This window comes from Rattus rattus, chromosome 3, assembly GCF_011064425.1.
Source record: "Rattus rattus isolate New Zealand chromosome 3, Rrattus_CSIRO_v1, whole genome shotgun sequence".
In the NCBI taxonomy this organism is placed as follows: domain Eukaryota; kingdom Metazoa; phylum Chordata; class Mammalia; order Rodentia; family Muridae; genus Rattus; species Rattus rattus.
Genome location: NC_046156.1, coordinates 69,367,138 through 69,385,519, shown reverse-complemented (window position 1 = coordinate 69,385,519; position 18,382 = coordinate 69,367,138). Strand labels below are relative to the sequence as shown.

At 44.3% G+C, this 18,382-nt stretch overlaps 1 protein-coding gene across 6 annotated transcripts in view; it reads right to left on the bottom strand.

The window, feature by feature from the left end:
* Nucleotides 1–18,382, bottom strand: part of Trim2 (tripartite motif containing 2) — a 113,153-nt gene that overhangs the window by 48,909 nt on the left and 45,862 nt on the right. For 3 of the 6 annotated variants that reach the window (XM_032898167.1, XM_032898168.1, XM_032898171.1), the window contains exon 2: nt 2,197–2,378. In XM_032898167.1, the coding sequence (XP_032754058.1) occupies nt 2,197–2,378 (182 nt within the window). Of the gene's footprint in view, nt 1–2,196; nt 2,379–12,557; nt 12,692–12,716; nt 12,995–18,382 lie in introns of those variants that run through there. The other 3 variants (XM_032898169.1, XM_032898170.1, XM_032898172.1) reach the window with 3 other exon arrangements.

The window sequence follows — 18,382 nt, the reverse complement described above, 5'->3', positions numbered from 1 at the left end:
CTGGCTGCTCTATCTTTTCTGAGTTAATAGAGCTTAGTGTTACTCATGGCTCTGAATTCAGAGCTCTTCTACCTCTAGGATCTTTATAGCATTACAAGTATAGCAGACATTATACTTTGCCCTACAGATATGCTTTCTGAGGCCTATGTCTTCTATCTCTTGACACCTCTTAGATACCTCAGGGGTCATAAAACCCATCAGGCAGCAAACTGAAGCAATGCTCTTCCTCAAACCGTGTTCTTTTCCTATCTTGATGAACAGCATCTCCGTCCATTCATCTAAGCAAAACAGAGGCTAGGAGTCATTCATGTGATAGTAACACCCTCCTGTCCTTCATTTCTTTCACCCAGTCTGAGTGGCTCTCAACTGGTGTGTACCGTGTGGGTGTCAGGCTATGGTGACTTCAAATAAAGTTTAATGGTGTCACACCTGGATCCAGGGGCTCGGTAGCAATTCTCGGGTGTTTAGCCATGCCCAGTCCATGTTGGAATAGTGAAGAGGATGGCCACTATTTAATTACTATAGAATATAAATTATAAGGCACTTGGATAAATAATGTCTATAAAATGAAAGGCACAGGTACATGCTGTCACCAAAACAAATAACCCCCTACAGAATTCCAAATCCGAAGACAAGCCCACAACTTCTAGCTAGTTCAAGTTCCCCTACCCATCATCCCCATCAAGGGTGTGGTTACTAGGGCTGGAGAGATGGCTCAGTGGTTAAGAGCACCCGACTGCTCTTCCAGAGGTCCTGAGTTCAATTCCCAGCAACCACATGGTGGCTCACAACCATCTGTAAAGAGATCTGATGCCCTCTTCTGGTGAGTCTGAAGACAGCTACAGTGTACTTGTATATATAAATGAATAAATCTTAAAAAAAAAAAAAAAAAAAAAAGGGTGGGTTGCTCTGCAGCAGCCAGGACCCTCCAAAGTAAACCAACTATTTTAAATCCCTGGTCAAATAACAAATGTATTTGAATTGGATGGTAAATAAAACCTGAGTATATTTGAACATGGTCTATATATGAAAGTATGCTATTTTAATTATATCTATTAAGAAATAGAAAATGTACTTAACATGTGTTCAAATGTAACTACAGTTTTTATTTATTTTTTTAAAAAAGTATTCATACAGCCTTGCTAAGGATGCACTTCAATTGAGCCACAAATAAACTCTATGCCAGCAACTTCTTTTTTTTGTTTTTATTTTTGTTTTTTATTTGTTTGTTTGGTTTTTGTTTTGTTTTATTTTTTTCGTTTTACTTTTTTTGAGAGAGGATCTTTCTGCATACCCTTGGCTGTCCTGGAATTCACTCTGTAGACCAGACTGGCCTTGAACTCACAGAGATCCACCTGCCTCTGCAACCTGAGTGCTAGAATTAATGGCATTTGCCACCATGCCTAGTCCTGTTTTTTGTTTGTTTGTTTGTTTGTTTGTTTGTTGTTGTTATTGTTTAAAAAAGATCTCAATGAACAGCCCAGGCTATCTTCAAACTAAATTCTACTACCTCAGCCTCCCAAGTACTGCAAAGCACTTGTGCCAACAAGCAGGTCTCACGACGAGCTGCTTAGCAATCATTTTCTCACAGTAAACCGAGCCCTGGAGTATAAAGGTGCATTTTGAAGGGTGGAGAGGTGGTTCTGTGTAAAGAGCTGCTCGTACAGAGGGTTGGAGTTTGGTTCTCAGCACCCACATCCAGCCAGTGGCTCGCAACCCCCTCTCACTCCAGCTCAGGGTGTCTTATACCCTTTTCTGGCCTCTGCCAGTAGACACACATATACACACACAAATGAAAATCCTAGCTGGGTGTTGTGGTGCACACGCCTTTAATCCGAAGCAGGCAGTTCCCTGTGAGTTCAAGGTCAACTGGTCTACGTAGTGAGACCCTGCCTTGAAATTAAACAAACAACATATTTAAACTAAGATGAAATAACAGTGGAAAGTACTTTTTCAAAGAAGACAAATAAGAAACGTGTTCTCTTTAGCTCTGTCCGTCTGTCTCTGAGCCCGTCTATTCCTGGATGCTTTCTCCGTCCTTAATCGTTTGATATGAAGTAAGTCTCTGGTAACTCCTGATTGGGTTCCTAGATGTCTGTTAGAAGCACACATCGGGCATTGTCTCCCTTGGTCGCAGCAGAGACCTGGGAAAGAGTCTGTGCAGAAGGTAGGTGAGGCAGCACAAAAGAAGCTTACCTCTCGCAGAAAGTGTGCAGACAGGGCAGGACCTTGGGGTTCTTGTACCGTTCCAGGCATATACTGCAGATCAGAAACTGCTTGTCAATCTGCCGTACCACAGGACTCGGGATGCTGGCGCCCTCACTGGCCATCCTAGACCACTGACATGTGGGGCCGGCTGTCCTCGACCCTGCACGCTGCTGTGATGGGAGAGAAAAGCCAATGTCAGTGACCTCAGAATAATCAGCTCTCAGTGGAAGCATTAGCAAGCTTGTCTATGCTCTAAATAACAATAAAATAACAGCGTCTTCCCCACGCACACAACTATACAGGAGAGGGTCTGTGCTACCAAGATGTTTGCTGGGTTTAAAAGCAAGTGGTGCCCAAGGGGAAAATAGCTACACATGGATCCAGTGACTGAACTCAGGCCCTCAGGATAGGCTGTAAGCTGCTTCACCCACTGAGCCATCTCTTCGGCCTGGTGTCATGTAGTCTTAATTATACATGTTCAGAAGTTTCAAAGAAACGAAGTACAAACCCAAGGAGGTGATCAGACTTGGGCATTTTAACACTGGCAAGCACAAAGGAGCTGACTCTCCCTTGGTCTAAAAAGGACATAAATTCTCCTTTTGTAGAGGACATTTGTCCCTCCTGAAGTGTGGGGAAGGCTCTCAGTCACTGTGGCTGCAGGGAGATGGGTCTTCCTTGCAAACCGTGCTTGAGAAAGCTCCTAGATGCCACCTTGCCCCAGGACTGCCCCAGAGCCCTGCCCTTGTGCCTTTGTCAGTCTTCACCACGATCTCTGTTAAAATCTATTACCTAGTAACAGAGTGGAGACAAAGCAAAGACCGGCCCTGTAACCCTGAAGGAATATTCATCCTCTCACTTCTGTACATTTGAGAGGGGTGGGAAGTCAAAATAGAGGAAGCTTCAAATGGTGATGAGTATGCAGAAGACCACGGGGAAGAAAGGAGAGACCACTGGGCAAAAAGTTATAACCAACACAGCTCCGGTCAGCCACCTTAAAGCTTCTGGCTCCTGTCTCCAATAGTCAGTGTGGGTGGAACTGAAATTCATTTATCAGTTTTCTAAGTACTTGGTAAGGAGCCTATGACCTTCTTTTCTCCAGGGAAATACTCGATCAAAAAAGGAAGAGGTGGGGGAGGAGGGGAGGGAAAGAGGGAAGAAGGAATGATAAAAACCTAGTTAATTCTCAACGTAATAGAGATGAATATTATATTCTCATTAAACACACGTGTGCCAGAATAAGGCTGTGTTCTGGAAGCACAGTTTACATTTGCCACTGGAACTTGGTCTGTGACCTGTGTCCGAAGCTGGAAAACGCAGCAATTTACAACACCGACAGCCCTGTGCTTTCTGCGGGAACCTCTTTGTCCAGCATGAATAAGAAGAGTTCTTAGGCCTCGCAAAGTCACCAGAGTGTTTAGATGTACTTTAGCTCTTTGTTTTAAAGACATTTATTTTTTTTTATTGTGTACGTGAGTGCCTTTCCTGCACACATGTATGTGTACTACGATCATGTCTGCTGTCCAGAAGAGGGTGTCACACCCTCTGGAAATGGAGTCACAGATAGTTGTGAACAATAGGTGCTGGGAACCAAATCCCAGTCTCTGAAAGAAAGCCAGTGGTCATAACTGCTGACCCACTCTCCGGTCCCAAGTATCTCCACTTTTACTAAGAAAACTCTAGCTTTTACAATCCAAGAAGTCAGCCCTAAAAACATGTGCACACAGGCAACACTAGTGGGCTCAGCAGGCTTAATTACATATTTATTCACTTTTATACATATATCTATATAGGTAACAATTTTATATTAATTTTAATTTTAAAAACTTATTAAAATATGCAGATAAAATAAGTACCACACACCCAAATTAGTGAGATCCAAAGTCTACATATCTCAATAAACTTCTCCAAAGGTAGAATAGGCATTCTGAAGCTATGAGGCTTTAGGCTGGGTCTTACATGTTCACTATCGAGTATGTTCTATGTACCTATGCTCATAATAATTAGAGAAAAAGAGATCACACATTTGAGAAGAGGATCATGAGAGGGGCAGAAAGGAGTAGAAGGAGTGGAAGAAATAATATAATTATGTTTTAATTTAAAATAAAATTTAAAAATAAAGCCCAGTCAAGATCCGTTTCAGCAGAGTTGCACACACAGACAGTTTTATAAAGGACATGATTTAATAAATGGCGCCTTGTGGAGCATCTGTTAGGAATCACCTTCAGTCAGGACTCCCTGCACGGTGAGACAATGTAGGTAGGAACAGCTAATCAGCCATCACCGTTGGCTAGACTTTCCATAGAGTGCTCCCTAAAGAGCTAGAGAAAGACGTTCATTGATCAAATGAAGGGCGGGTCATCTCTCAAGAGCCCTACCACATCCTATGACATCAGACTAGTGAAGAAAAGCACTGTCTGTCTTAGACGAAAGGAAGCCAAAGCTGAGGGTTTAAATGACCTGCCCAAGGTCGTCCAGGAAAATCAGTGGAGCAGAAAGCTCAGATTTCAGCTCTCTGCCTTCTCTGATAGGTCTGTGATAGCTAAGCTTAAACAAGGGTAACACTTGTATGTGCCTCTAGAAATGACAGCATGCTCTCTTCAATGCCAATAGAATTCTCATGACTGTGAGAAGTCGACACAATTCCTGAAAAATAATTCACTAAGTGATTATTATTATTATTATTATTATTATTATTATTATTATTATTGTTATTATTATTACCGGCTGGAGATGTGGCCAATGATAGAGCACATACTCAGTATTAATTCCCCTTATTCCCCTACATTCTCTTAAACTTTTTGTTAAAATCAACTAAAATAGGGACTGGAGAGAGGGTTCAAAAGTTATGAGCCCTTGCTAGTCTTGCAGAGGACCTGGGTTCAGATCCCAGAACCTACAGGATGGGCCACAACTGTAACTTCACTTCCGGGCGCTCTGACACTCTTTCTGGCATCCAGGGCATACATATGGGAAAACTCATACACGCAAACTAAAAATAAATAAACCGGCCAGATGTGATGGCCTATGTCTTTAGTCCCAGCACTCGGGAGACAGAGGCAGGGAGATCTCTGTGAGTTTGAGGCCAGCCTGGTCTACAGAGGAATTCTAGGACAGTCAGGGTTACACAGAGAAAACTTGTCTTGGAAAACCAAAAATAAAAATTAAAATTAAATAAATAAATATTTTCGAAAAGCCAACTAAATTTTGTTTTGAATAGCTTTAACAGTTTAAAGCTGCATTTATTTGTCCATTTGTGTTGGGGAGTACAGCAGGGCTACTATGTCACAGCCAACATATGGAAGGTCAGAGGTTATGTGGACTCTTCCACTGTGGGGTCCCAGGGTTTGAACTGAGTTCTAAGGCTTGTCAGCAGCACATTTACCTGCCAAGCCACCTCGCCCGTCCTTACTATGTTTGATGTGGCTCACGTGACCTTTATGTGCTCAGCAATGTTGGCTAACAACAGCAAAAAGAAAGGACAGAGAGAGACAGAGCCCGTTAGGTTTAAATACTTTTTTAAAGCCTTGTGTTAATCGAATGATAAGTATTAACCGAATGAAATTTTTTAAGCCAACAGTTTTATGCTCTAAAGCTTAAAAAAAAAATGTGATTCTCATTCTGTGGTAATTATTGTGGTGATAACTAGTCTTTGTTAGTATTGTTCATTTGCACGGTAAATTAACTATGCCTGCTCATTAACCCTCATTTAAAATCATGACAATGTTGCAGATCTGTCACAAGTGACCTGTTGAAGGCATCTTGCTCTTGAGAACTCCCACAATCAACACAAAAGCTCTCCAAGCCCCAAAGACCCCCAGCTTTTCCAGGATAAGGACGCCTCTGGGAACACTGCTGGATGTGCACCACCACCGGAAAAGCATTCATTGCTCCGAAAGGGACAATGTGCTTGGAAGAACTCAGGCACAGCACGAGCCCGTGGCTCAGAGAGACGCTTCTTTTCTTTTTCTTTCTCTCTTTTTCTTTTATTTCTTTCTTCTTTTTTTCTTTTTTCCTTTTTGGTTTTTTAAAGACAAGGTTTTTCTGTGTAGCCCTGGCTGTCCTATCCTGGAACTCACTCTGTAGACCAGGCTAGACTCAGAGATCCACCTGCCCCTGCCTCCCAAGTGCTGTGCTTAAAGGAATCACCACTACCACTAGGCGGCAGCTTTTGATCAAAGCGCTGGAGCGCCACCAACAGTGAAGACCAACTTACTTTCTCCTGCCCACTCCGTATCTGGGCTCCAAAATGTCATCGAGCCTTCCTACCCATTCGAGGGAGAAATCAGTGCAAGAGAGTGAAGATCAGAAACAGAATTGCTCTCTGCTGGCAACAGAACTACGTGGGAGAAACCCCCATGGAGCCCAGCAGAGCTGATCACACCCCCACTGGCAAAGGGCCAATGAAGGTAAGGCAGAGGAACCTTTCTTCTTGAAATTGGGTCTTGTTACACAACCAGATTTTCTTAGTCTTCCTACCTCAGCTTCCCAAGTGCCGGGATGACAGGCCACCATACCCTGTCAAAAGTCATTTTTACACGATACAGTCCACATTAGACAGATCCTGACATTCACCAGCTCGAAGAACTTTTACATGAAACCAAGCTGAAGTTCACTGTAGTTCCAGAGGCTCTCTCGCTCTCACCCTGGCTCCCATCCCTAGCCCTGACCCCCACCGTACTGCTATCTTAGGGGATCCCTCTCAACCTGATCACACAGTTTAAACCCCACACTGTCTCCACTTTTCCAGCACTTGTTATCCCTTGTCTTTGCTGTTTTTAGCTTCATAAGCACCTATTTTCTCTGATGGACCCCATGTTTGTGCAGTACCCTGCCAGTCATATGTCAAAGTCCTGTCCCCTCATGTATTTGGAGACTCCGATCATTTGTGGGGGAGCCTTAGGTCATGAGGACACAGCCCAAATGACAAGCCCTGAACAGGAGAGCAGTGGTATTTCTCCATCCCCATTATCCTGCACAGATTTCTGCTGCTTCTGTGGGTAGGAAGGGTCTCAACACTTCAGAGACCCAGATGGGAAAGGAGTCCAGTCAAGAATCCAAGTACAAATTGCTTTTCTAATAAAAACGACCAGGAACTGGTCGGTCCCAACACTCTGGTTAAAGGCAGCCAGTTCTGTGCCTGTTCTCAGCTGATCCTAGTGATGGCATGCTTCCCACTGTGCTTGCTGGCAGTGAGTGAAGCATGCTGCTCTCTCTCCCCGGCTGTCTCTCTCCATGTGAGGATACAATAAGAGGGAAGGCCATCTGTCTGCAAAGCTGGAGGGCAGCTCTCAGCAGAACCCCACTGTCTTGGTATCCTGATTTTGGACTTCCAACCCCCAGAACCGGAAGAAACAATTGTTGAAAGCCACCTAGTCTACGGTCATTTTGTTACAGTAAAGAACTGACTAAAACCCCTTTGATACAATATGCAATTTATTCAACATATCTCGTATTGTCTTCCCATCCCTGTATTGCCACCTCATCTTGCTGTGTAAGGTTTGTGGTGACGAGGATGTATGTGTGCACACTGCAGTCATCCTAGAAGCTAGAACTGTATGTGCCTGGCACTTCATTGTCACTAATTTCTGAATAAACAGAGTATACTGCGGGGAGCAGGGAGGGACAAAAGCATGACGCGGGGAAAGAGACACTGTGACAAAGCATGTTTGTTGGGAATGTTGTCTTTGCCATCAGCGTTGCCTGCTTCCGGGTGTGACAATCTAAACCTTAGCAGCACACGTTAGCATCCAGAGGGTACGTATTAGCAACATATTTTAACATGTTCGCCAATTCCGAGGGAGAATCAGAAAGCTGCTGAGAACACACATGCACGGCAGTAAACAGCGTAAGAGTTGGCACAGACGGCCCTCATGACGGGCGGCTCCACCAGCTAAACATTGCATGTTGTGGGAGAAGCAACTCAGCAAACAGGAAACACAGGCCTTACACAGAAAAATCCTGCCCCAGCCTTTCTTCCCTTGCACCAACTCTCGTGTTTCCCCTGGCTCACTTGCTCAAGTCTCTTCCAGGGTGATGGGAATTACCACCGGATGGGGGGAAACCCGATAGGAACTGAAATGGGTAGAGAAGGCTGCATCTGCAATTCCAAGATCCAGACCACACTTCTCACTCCAAATTATACCATTCAGGGGAGAGTAGCCGGCTTTGCTGCTGACACCAGCATGAGGAAAAGTAGGAAGGGCAAAGAGAAGAGAAAAGCCAGAAGGCTGCAAGCAAGCCTTACAGGTCCTGAGAAGATGGCTGAACAGTAAAATCGAAGTGTATGATTTGTAAGATGTGGTACAGACTATCCCAGAGGCACAAGAATCTATTTCTTTTGTTTTTAGACAGGGTCTCACTATGAAGCCCAGGTTGGCCTCGAACTCATTGCCTTCCTGACTCAGCCTCCTGAGAACAGACGCTACAGGTGTGCATTATCATGCCTGGCTTTCCCTCTGTCCCTACAGGTCAGCTTCGTGGCACTCCTGGGTCAGTATTAGCCTTGTGCCTCTCTGGTGAGTTTATTTACTACTATGCTTACATTTCTTTTTTCAAGTTCTTTAGCTAATGATGAAGACAGACCAAAACAAAACAAACAAACAAAACCCCGGCTTTCTAATAGATCAAAACTTTTCGATACATTTACAGAAAGGAAGTAGCGGACTAATAAATCCTTATGTGCTACGCCAGGATAAGTGACCAAGGCATGGGTGAAGCACAATGTAAAGAATAGGTGTTTTAGTAGCTGGGAGAGATGATTCAGTCAGTAAAGTATTTACCATGCTTGGTAAGGACCCAAGTTCCAATCCCCAGACAAAGTCAAGCAGGGCTCTGGTGGGCAGAGACAAGCAGAGCCCTGGCTCACTGATAGGCCAGTGTTGCCAAGTTGGTGACCCAGGCTCAAAAATAAGGTAGAGAGGAATCAAATAAGACATTGAACTTTGGCCTCCACACACAGGCACACATGTACACACATGCATGCACGCTGTATCTCCCCCAGCTGATGTTTTGGGTTAAGTTATGAGCCTACTGTCATCCTTCTGTAGTTGAATTTGCACTGTGACTGGTGATTCCGCCTGAAGAAAGAGGGCAGTCTTCAGCGGGATGAAAACAGGGTGACCCACTTTCAGTTAAATCAAGTCTGATCTCCTGGGAGTCGCTTTGTAAATTAGAATCCAAGATCTTTTCTTTTATGGGTGCCTCTGTGAGCCTGTGTGTGTGTGTGTGTGTGTGTGTGTGTGTGTGTGTGTGTGTGTGTGTGTGTGTGATGGATGAAGGCCTCTCCTTTAATCTCAGTCTCCAGGAGAAGGAGCCTGTGTGTGTGTGTGTGTGTGTGTGTGTGTGTGTGTGTGTGTGTGTGTGTGTGTGTGTGTGATGGATGAAGGCCTCTCCTTTAATCTCAGTCTCCAGGAGAAGGTGTGCCCAAGCTCCGCAAAGCTCTGCCTGTATTGCCTGGATGGATGTGTGACAGTTCCCTTGATGTGCTGGGTTCTCTACAGGAAGTTGATTTCTAAGCAGGACTCAAGCCCCCACTCTCTTAAGCTTTGCTCTGGGCTTTCGAGATTCCAAAGAGTCTGTGCGAGGAGTGTTAAGTGGCTGAGCTAATAGACATTTACCTTGCAGTGCCCTGGGACAATCAAGATGAGTGGGGTCTCCTCTGCCCTCATCCATCACTGTGCCATGGCTCCCCCAGCTCCCTCTGGGGGCTACACAAAGCAGCTAAGAGTTCTGCAACCACAGAAAGGCAGGGAGCAGCCATGTTGCTAAGGGGTAAGGATCCCTTCTGGGAGCTTCAAGAGGATGACAAAAAGGGAGAAGAGTATTTCACCTCAGAACTCCCAAGGACACAAACCTGTGTGACAGACACCCTCTGTGCCCTTGCCTCTGGTGCATGGGAAGCATGTTCTTCCGGCTGTTAGTGAGCGTAAGTGCTTCTTCAATAGTAAGTTTATTTTAAAGAAAGGAAGGAAGGAAGGAAGGAAGGAAGGAAGGAAGGAAGAAAGAAAGAAAGAAAGAAAGAAAGAAAGAAAGAAAGAAAGAAAGAAAGAAAAAGGTAGAGAAGTGTCTAGAAAGATTGACATACAAAAAGCAGCAACATGTGGCTCCTTTAAGTGAGGCGATTTGAATACTTGGCTCCCCACCCCACTCTCTGTTCTAATCTCAGGCTCCAAGTTTCAGGCAGAAACCTGATCCCCTGAATTCAGACAACCTGCAGAACAGAAATACCCAGAAACCCCTGCTAGCCACTGTTGGTGAAGCCTGGGCTCTGACCTGCAGCCCTCCTGTAGTAAGGGACAGTGGCAGCAGAGGATTTTCTTTTCTTAAAGGCCATGATAGATGTGCTCAGGTTATCACTCTGCAACAGTTTAGAAGTGACACACTCAAAATTTTGTAGGAATAAACTATGATTGGGTTGGGGGAGTTGCTTCAAGCAGCACTTGTCTGGCAAGCACATGGATCTTCAACAGGGCTGAGGCCTCCACACATTCATTTTCTTTCCTTTCTCTCCCTTCCTTCCTCCTTTCCTCCCTCCCTCCCTCCCTCCCTCCCTCCGCACCCCCTTCTCGGAAAACACACACAAAGATAATTGCAGCATTTTTTTTTTCTTTTTTTCGGAGCTGGGGACCGAACCCAGGGCCTTGCGCTTGCTAGGCAAGTGCTCTACCACTGAGCTAAATCCCCAACCCAGCATTTTTTTACACCTAAAATATTTCTTTCTTTTATACACTCTAGTACATGAGAACATTTAGCTTGAGCATTAGTCTCCATCAGAGAAATAATGAGAAGAGGTGAGGGGGCTCTTAAAATTTAAGCTTTGTAACTTTAAGAAATGTCTTCATATTTAGGGTTTCTATGTAAAGCAGGCAGATAAGAATGTTGAATTAGGAGAATCAGTGTCAAAGGCTAGCCCAATGATGGACAAAGGCTATCCCAGTGATGGGCATTTTCATTTTGGAGACAATGAGTACGTGTTTTTACTTTGTTTCATAACTCATAGCGCCCATTAATCGTTTGTTGTCCTAATCATTAAAACATTATCTTAGAATTGTAACATTCACAGGGGTAGAAATCTTTTTAAAAACTATGTGGGCTACATATGGGACATTCATTAGTCTCCAATTTTTTACATTGTTTTGCAATCTTTGCAATGCAAATCGCTTGTCTTTTTAGAAGAACTCTTGAGGGCCAGGAAGCCCAGCTGGAGGGCTAGGCACCAGAGGAGCTTCCCCAGGCCACACCACACAGGAAACTTCTCCTTGTGTGCTTGCCGGCTGGCCCTCCAGTGGCCGGCATTATTTAACACTACACTGGGTCAGAACATGGCCAATAAAGCACCTGCCTAAAAATCAGGGAAGTACTCTGAAAATCAATTCATACTACGCAAAGCAGAATCCAACTTAGGGAGCCGAGCAAACAAATAGCCCTCTTTATTACACTGTTTAAAATCCTCTAGCAATTTGCTCATGGAGAATAAAACTGCTGTACCATACGCTGAAGAGCTGATAGCCTTTTAAATGCCTCGTTTTGAGCCTAGCTCTTGGAGGTTGTGACACGGGACCAATCTTCTCTTCAGATGGAAATATTTTCTTTTGGCTCCAGAGTTCATTTATTCAACATTCAGTTTTTAGTTGGAAATAAATGGCCTTCCTACTGGCTTTCCTATTGCCGTACAACGAGAATTAATGACAGGGTGGGGCATTCTTGCAGAGAGAGAGAGAGAGAGAGAGAGAGAAGAGAACTCTGACAAAAATTGCCTGTGATTCGAGGAAGCAGAATCAAGGGCCAACCCAAGGATTTCTCTCTCTCTCTCTCTCTCTCTTTTTCCATTGAGCTCCACCCAAATTTTATTGTACTTCCATGGCAGGAAAAATTGTCAGAAAGAAATATTTGATGCATGTGTGTTTGCAGCTCTCAATGGCATCTAGAATCCAGGGGGTCGAGTCATGCATTATGAATGAATGGGTTTCCAATGGTAACTGAGAGGCAGGGAGCTCAAACCAAGGCAGGGAGCCGGATGGGGGAAGGGTAGAATCGCACACCCTCCACCTAGGAGTAGCCAGGAAGGAACCCTGCAAATTTAATACTTTATCTCACTATCAAGATACAGGAAAAGAAATTCTTCTTGAAATAAGTCAAGACAACACTAAAATAACGACTAAAATGGATAAAAACCTAATCGGTTCACAACAGCTTCCTCCCCTCACTTGTTAATTTGATGCTTTTGTTTAGGCAAAAGTGGGTCTTCCCCTATTTTGTAGTCAAAGAACATGCAGCATCACCAAGAAAAGGAAGCGAGAGCAGCAGGAGCAGTTATCCACCAGATATAAAGGCAAACACAGAGGACCTACCCATTTCTCCCGACAAACGGACTGGTCAGCGAGGTAAAGAAAGACACCCCCTCGAGGCTAACGCTGCAGCTCCGCGGCCATCCAAAAGAACAATGCCCATTTCTGCTACCGTCTCAAGTTTGGGAGCACCATGCAAAGAGACTGGTTAAAATTCCCTACCATGCAATGCAGCCATCATCAGAAGCCCAGCATATCTTCTGCTCTAAGTAGTGATGTGCCGGCTCATGACCAGGACAGAGGAAGAGAAAAATGGAGGAAATGAGAGAAGGCTCAGGAAAGTCGGCAGGACTGTTTCTGGGTCATTAACAAGTAGGAGACCCCCTTCCGTATTCAGACCAATCAATCTTTATCTTACAGGACATCTTTTTCTCAGCGTCTGTTGAAAAGACTGCAGCAAGCCACACTGCAGCAAGGGATTGTGGGATAGGGATGCAGCAGCGAGCTGCAAAGAGATTCGCGGGTGGCTGGCTTTCCCCTCTGAGTCAGCAGTCAGCTGTTCGCATGCTCCCGTGCAAGGCCGCCAGGCTCCATCCCTAAATCCCGACTGCAGGATTAACCCCAGGAAGCATAAGGAGCAAGCATCGCTGGCCGTGCAGACAAAACTGGTACCCACCCGAACGTGCTGCAAATCGGAAAGAAGTTTTGCTGGTCAACTAAGCCAGTGCAGACGCAGGAAGAACAGATTTGAGAATGGATGGAAAGTTCACATTTAGAGGCGTGTTTTGGGTGGGTGTGACAGCATGGATTCGCAACGGTTAATTAAACTAAAATCTGTTTCTTTGAATGTAGCAAGTAGCTTGAAACAATACAGATTGTTTGAAATGCAAGATCAGATCCACTCCATAGCCTTTTCTACCCTCCCCACCCAATGTATCTCCCAAGAAAAGGTCTGTGTCACACAGTTCCACCAAGTCAAACAATACAAAGGACATTTCTCTGATTTTTACAGTTCTAATCATTTAGGGAAGAAAAAAAGTAGATGGTATGTACTCTGATTCAGGGGAAAACAGACTTTGTTCTGTTTCTGGTTTCAGTTAAGGATTGAGAAACGTGATAAACTTTGCATTTGCCCATAACTTGATTTCCTACCAAGTCATCAAATTTCCTTCAAATATTTAGAGTACAAAATGGCCAACAAGTGCCTACCAAACAGCGTTTAGTTCTTTATATTGTAACCAGTATTTCAGAATCAAAGCCATACATGTTAGAATGGAATTCACCAACTTCCTTCTCGCTATGGAGGCAGGCAATACTATTCCATGCTGATCTTTGTCAGGTTCAAAGTGACAACTGACAATTCTTTATTCAAACATATGAAATTGCATATAGCTCTCATATCGATGACTCTTAATCTTTCCTCATAGTTAAGCACTGCACTGAGACCTTAAAGAAGCTGTGATTCCTGAGATCATCGGTGAAGGTTACCTTGGTTAGTAGTGGGATGGCCAGTTGACAGTCCAGTGATGTCAACTGGTCTTGAAAATGTAGGGACATGCAATTTTGGGTGTGCTATTTTAGAACCGCTAAGCTCTCAGAAACCAGGATTAACACTGTAGACTTTTCTGGAACTGGTGAGTTTGTTTGTTTGTTTGTTTGTTTTAAAGACAGGGTCTCACTCTATAGACTGGGCTGCCCTTAAACTCAGAGAGACTCACCTGCCTCTGCCTCCTGAGTGCTGGGACTAAAGGCATGCCATGCTATATACATCCAGCTGACTTTTTTTCTTTTTTATAGATTTACTGAACTATAATTCATATACTACACATGTGTTTTTCAGCCAGGCATGGTAAGTCTCATCTGGAATCCTACCACTCAGAGGGCTGAGGCAGGAGGATTGTCATGAATTTGAAGCCAACCTTGGTCTTCATATTGAGTTCCAGGTTAACTTAGGCTGCAGAGGAAAAAATTTTCTCAAAATAGCCAAAGTGCTACTTCTCCTGACAATAATAAAACACACATTTCAAAGCCTGCTAGCGTATTCACAGATGTGGACAGCGATGACCACACTCAATGGTGTAAGATTCTCGATCCCTCAAATCCAAATGAAACCCTGCAGTTTTCGGCTGTCACCACCTACCTTTCCATCCCCTATAATCCTAACAGTTTCTAATCTACTTTCTGGCTGTGTAGACTTGTAAGGAGGGGACCCTCACACACAAATAGATTTCTCTGGTCTAGACTCATGACAACGGAATCATATAAAATGCACATTCTCGAAGTTCATACACATATATGAAACATGTTCTCAAAGTTCATACACAGTAGCATATATCAGTATCACATACCTTTATTAACAATATCTCATTGTATAGAAGTAGAATATTGTAATTATCCATTCCTTTATTTTATTTTATTTTATTTTTTGAGACAGGGTTTCTCTATTTAGCCCTGGCTGTCCTAGAACTCACATTGTAGATCAGGCTGGCCCCAAACTCAGAGATCTGCCTGCCTCTGCTAGAATTAAAGGCATGTGCTGCCATCACCAACCCCCAGCTATAATTATCCATTCTTACCAATTGGTGGGAACCAGGGCTCTTTCTGACTTGGGGTGGCTATTAATAAAAATAAATAATAAATTTATGTACAGGGTTTTACATAGATGTACGTTCTGCCTCTGAAGTTTACAATGCATTTAGGACCAATACTTAAAGCCATAACCAGGTCCCCCATACACCAGTTTACGATGTCTTGCTAAGACAGGACATTACAAAGGTATCTGACTTGCTATGGTGGAAAACAGTAAGAACTGAGGCTGCAGGTAGGGAGTGGTCCTTGGTCTTACTGCTGGGCTTTATAGTTAAAGAAGGCACACACATTCAATCCTCCATTTTAATGAACACTCACTACCTAGTGTCTTAGGCACTGAGTCGGTACTGAGGACACAGGGAAGAGTTTAACAGGCTCTGAGCACTTATGTTACAATCAAATACAGAGGATGGATTTTAGCATCCAGGCAGACATGGAGTAAAGGAGTAAGTGCCTGACAGAAGAGGAATGGGATACACTGGGCACCCACAGGAGGGATGTGAATTCATCCACACACTGAACACAACAAAGGCCGGGAGGACAGCTGGCTCATGGCACTGGGAGTCCTGGATCATTGCTGGAGCCTAGAATGAGAGCAGGACAAATGGGAGTCATTCAGATGTAAGGTGTCCCCCAAGCAGTCATGTGTTAAAGGCTTGGTTCCCAATGTCGCAGGGCTTTGGGGAAGTGATTGAATTATGAGCACCTGGGCTAGAGAGATGGCTCAGCAGTTAAGAGCACTGGCTGCTTTTCCAAAGGTCATCAGTTCAATTCCCAGCAACCACATGGTGGCTCACAACCATCTGTAATTGGATCTGATGCCCTCTTCTGGTGTGTCAAGGACAGTGTGGTTATATACATAAATAAATCTTAGAACTGTGAGCACTTTACCTTTATTGAGGGATTAACAGCTTCCTCATTTGATGACCTTATTGAGGGTGCTGGTTATGTCTTTGATGACCTTGTCCTTCTGTCCTGTGCTCCTGCTTTCTGGCAAGCCTGTTCCACTATCCTCTTTACCATGTTGCTGTTGGGGTTGGTCTGGTGCTGCTATGTATTCAAATGCTAATTACCGGACCCCAAGATCTGGTTGCCCCCAATGAGGAGATCCTCATGTACACCAAATGATGCTATGTAACCTTGTTCCCCAAGTTAATTGGTCAATAAAACGTTAAAGCCTGTGATTGGGCTGTAGATAGAGGTAGGCAGGTTTTCAGTTACCTGCCTGAGGGTCACAGGTAGAGACAAAAGAGGGGAAAGGAGAGAAGAGGAAGGCTCCATGAGGGAGGTTTATAGCTTATGAATAAAATACCTGGATCACGTGTCTTTTATACAGGCTAGCTAGCCAGAATATTTAATTCATTTTACATTGGGGACAAGCAAGTTTGGTTTGAAAACTCCAAAACAAACCTTCCCACATTGAAACTGTTACTCTCAGTTATTTGTCAGTGACCACAGACTGACTAACACAAGGCTCATAGTTCCCAATCTTTTACGTGGACAGGAACACCCATTCTGTAGATATAGCATTACATAGGTTAGCCTTATCCCAAATATCCTTGTCACTATGGTTTTACTACTGTGGGGGTGTTGGGAGCTCAGCTGAAATCTCATGAGTATTTCTAAGGTTGCCATAGGAACATGCACCTTTGTTTTTTGGGCAAGTCCTAGCATTGAGCACAGCTGTTTGGAAGCTGGGGATTGGATTACTGGAGGATGTGTTAGCAGGTCATGGTGTCTTCCTCTTGACACTCCCAGGCAACAGGTTCGGGTGGTGGTAGTGGCTGTTGGTATGTTTCTTCTTTCCTAGAGTCAGATGTGGGGACCTGGAGCAGTGTGGGTGTTACTATTGGCTTAGTAGAGTCTGAGGTTTAGGAAGTCGAGTGCTTAGCTATAGAAGGAGCTGCTACAGAGTAGAGGAGAGCTGTGCCATGGTGCCCCTAGTGGATAACGAGGGCAGAAAGAGTAAACAGGCAATTACAGAGAAGAACAAAGCCAACTGATTAGAGAGGTATGTGTGTCAGTGACATAATAGATATAACCAGTGACACATGGGCAACCAGAAACCAGAGAGCTGAGCAACTGCCAGGGGCAATCATTACTTCATTTTTCTTGTCTTTGGCTTTCAATGAACTCTTGTGAGAATTATTGCCCAACTCTTATGAAAGACAAATTGATTCAAAGCTAGAGTTGATATCAGAACTGACCTGGTGTCTTAATACTTCTATTGCTGGGAAGAGACACCATGACCAAGGCAACTCTTCTAAAGGACAATATTTGACTGGGGCTGGCTTACAGGTTCAGAGGTTGAGTCCCTCATTATCAAGGCAGGAAGAGCAGCACTGTCCAGGCAGGCACAGCATTGGAGGAGCTGAGAGTTCTCTATGTTCACCCAAAGGAAGCCGGGGACAGACTGAATCTCTCTTTCCTCCCTGGGTGGAGTTGAACTTAGGAGCCTCAAAGCCCACAGTGACACACTTCCTCTAACAAGGCTATACCTCTTCTCACAAGGTCGCACCTCCTAATAGTGCGACTTCCCATGGGCAAAGCATGTTCAAACCACCACACCTGGAGTTGGTATTACCACTAAATATGTGTCCAGTTCACAAATGACTGTGCCAGTTGGTGTGTTAGGCTCAGAAAAATAAATGATAGAAGGAGACCTTCTAGAAATCACCCCTGGGGGTGGGGTCCATGCCTCATACTCATAGTCATGTGGATTGGATGCAAAGATAAGAACAGCTCTTTCCAGACAGGACCCGAATAGAGCGCCCCACCTGAAGACATGTTTTGGCGGAGTCTGTCCAGCTCAGAGTGCAACAAAATGATTGCTTTTCTTCCTCCAAACCCTGCATTTCTGTCAGTGACCTTTGAGTTCATAATACCTTACCCGTGGTGACTCATGTCGAGTCCCATAATCCTACGCAGAAAGGCGTTTCTGTTGGTCTGGAATGCCGGAACTGAGGGTGCTTTCTTCAGTGGGTGCTCCTGAGCTGCCCACTGTCGTCACCCAGCATGAACTCGATAGCCTGCTCCTCCATAATTTGTGAATTTCATCATCTTATTTTCTTGACTGAAAAGTGTGTTTTCCTACCTGAGTCTTTAGGGATCTTTCCCTCTCCCTAAACTGAGGGTTGACTGTGTATCGTCTGGGTCCTGGACTGTAATTTGTGGAAGCTAGGACACAGGTTCATTTAGATCGTGTGTATTTCCCCTTATACTATTTTTACTCATAATTGTCAGTCTCTGATACTGCAGTGCTAACGCCTCACAGACTTAAGAGAAATATGTTCATTCAT